Source organism: Falco cherrug, chromosome 6, assembly GCF_023634085.1.
Source record: "Falco cherrug isolate bFalChe1 chromosome 6, bFalChe1.pri, whole genome shotgun sequence".
Taxonomy (NCBI): domain Eukaryota; kingdom Metazoa; phylum Chordata; class Aves; order Falconiformes; family Falconidae; genus Falco; species Falco cherrug.
In genome coordinates, this window is record NC_073702.1 from 32,768,601 (window position 1) to 32,770,630 (window position 2,030).

The 2,030-nt window shown below is 43.6% G+C and overlaps 1 protein-coding gene across 1 annotated transcript; it reads left to right on the forward strand.

The window, feature by feature from the left end:
- Nucleotides 1–1,511: 1,511 nt before the first annotated feature.
- Nucleotides 1,512–2,030, forward strand: MSGN1 (mesogenin 1). The gene has a single exon (XM_005432882.2). It carries the CDS (start codon nt 1,512–1,514, stop codon nt 2,028–2,030), a length of 519 nt encoding a protein of 172 aa, XP_005432939.2.

Sequence of the window (2,030 nt, forward strand, 5' to 3'; positions counted from 1 at the left end):
GTTTTTTTCTGAGCAGTTATAGCAAGGATTCCACAATCAGAAAGAAACTGTGTATTCCAGAAATCCTTACCTTGCTTCAGCTATGTACCATTCAGAGGCATGCCTCCTCTTTTTTCAGCGTGGATTATGGTTCACACAGAGATTGTCACACAGAAAGAATCTGTAAAGCAAATCCTACTTTTCTTTTTCCTCAAGGCTGGCATTCTTTTTTCCCTTCTTTTCATCATACATTTTATTTTGCTTCCTTTATGGGCCAATACAAAGTCATGGCTGGTAGCCGAGATGCTCAGTAGAGCTGCAGAGCTCAGTAGTTTCAGACAGTTTTCCTGGCTCCCCTAAAGATTTGCTTTGTGATTTTGGGCAAGTTACTCCTTAACTCTGCTTATCCATTTTCCCAGAGTAATACAGATCATTAATCATCACTGTAAGCTGTTCTGAAGCCTGGAGATGAAAAGTGCTCATTCTTAATGTTATTAATTTATGGGATATACATTTGCTCTTTAACTGCTTAACATATAACTTCACTATTGTGTTGAGTCAGGGCTAGAAAAAGTTCTTTTGGCATAAGGATGGATTCCTAGAGGTAGAAAATTTTACAGAAGTAGCTTCTAGTCTTCCCTTAAATGCATGTAATCTGTATATTATTTTGAATTAAATTCCTATTAAAACCTTTGGGCCCAGATTTTATACACTATGTATTTAATTTCCTAGATTTTTGGTTATTTTAAACCACATTTTCCTGTGTCTTTTTTTAAATGGAGCTTTGACTTTGTTTACAGTTAGTTTTCCCTTTTTGATTTCTCAGTCACAACTTAAACCAGCAAATTAATCTACAGACTGCAGGGGAATGCATTGCTGTTCTTTCTTCTGTTGAAAACCAAAGCGATGCAGAGAGAAGTTGCAGTCTCATGATAAAAGAAATCCACCGAGCCATAACACACATGAATCCAAACAAACCATCTTTGACTTTTACTATTAGGATGCAGATAATGAGAGACTTCATCAGTAGTAGTCAGCATAGATCAAATCTTCACTGCTGTAGTGCCATCACCTTCAGTCACACTGAAATCAGAGCTCAACAGCTTAAATACAGGATTTCTGTTAGCAGTCATGATCTTTAAATTCTGCTTGTGTAAATTGTTTTGTAAACTGGTTAATTTTCTTTTTCCTCTCTCACCACTTATCCCCCCAGCACAACATTAAATGTAGATGTGCAGCCTTAATTGGTTTAGTTGCAAGAAGATAATCTTTTTTTCCTCCTTTCTTGCTGTTGCCTGTTAGCTTAAAGGCTTTTTAGCTGAAGGTTGATAATTATCACTGAGAAGAAACTAGCACATCAGGAGTTCATTTTCCATCTTAGCACTTGTGGCGCTCCTTTGAACTCCTCTCACCAAACCCACGTTCCCACTCTGTCACTTTCCTCCCTCCATCATAAAAAGGTCTCGGCAGCCAGCAGCTCCAGCCTTTGCTGGCGGGCAGAGGGCATTGCTTCTCCGGAGTGCTCCTCCAGCATGGACAAATTGCACGAGACATTGATAAACATGGAAGACGCTTTGGGTTCAGAACATTCTGTCTGCTTATCATCCTGGGACTGGAAAAGCACCACTGGGTCTTTCGAGCTGCACCCAGTCTCGTCTCCACACAGCTTATCCCCGACACCCTCCTTCGAATCCTACTCCTCATCCCCTTGCCCGGCAGCGGTGGATACCCCCTACGGCAGCGGTGGTGGCAGCAGCTTGGTGGGCTACAACCTGGTGGACTTCACCCCTGCCTACCTGCCTAGCCCCGGGCAGGCTCGGCTGCCCAAGGGCACCAAGGTGCGGATGTCTGCCCAGCGCAGAAGGAAGGCCAGTGAGAGAGAGAAGCTGCGGATGAGGACCCTGGCTGATGCACTCCACACGCTGCGCAACTACCTGCCCCCCGTCTACAGCCAGAGGGGACAGCCCCTCACCAAAATACAAACCCTGAAGTACACCATCAAGTATATCAGCGAACTGACGGAGCTCCTCAACAGCGTCAAGCGGGTATAG

Coding starts and splice junctions, on each gene's coding strand:
- MSGN1 (XM_005432882.2), top strand. CDS start 1,512: ATGGACAAATTGCACGAGACATTGATAAACATGGAAGACGCTTTGGGT.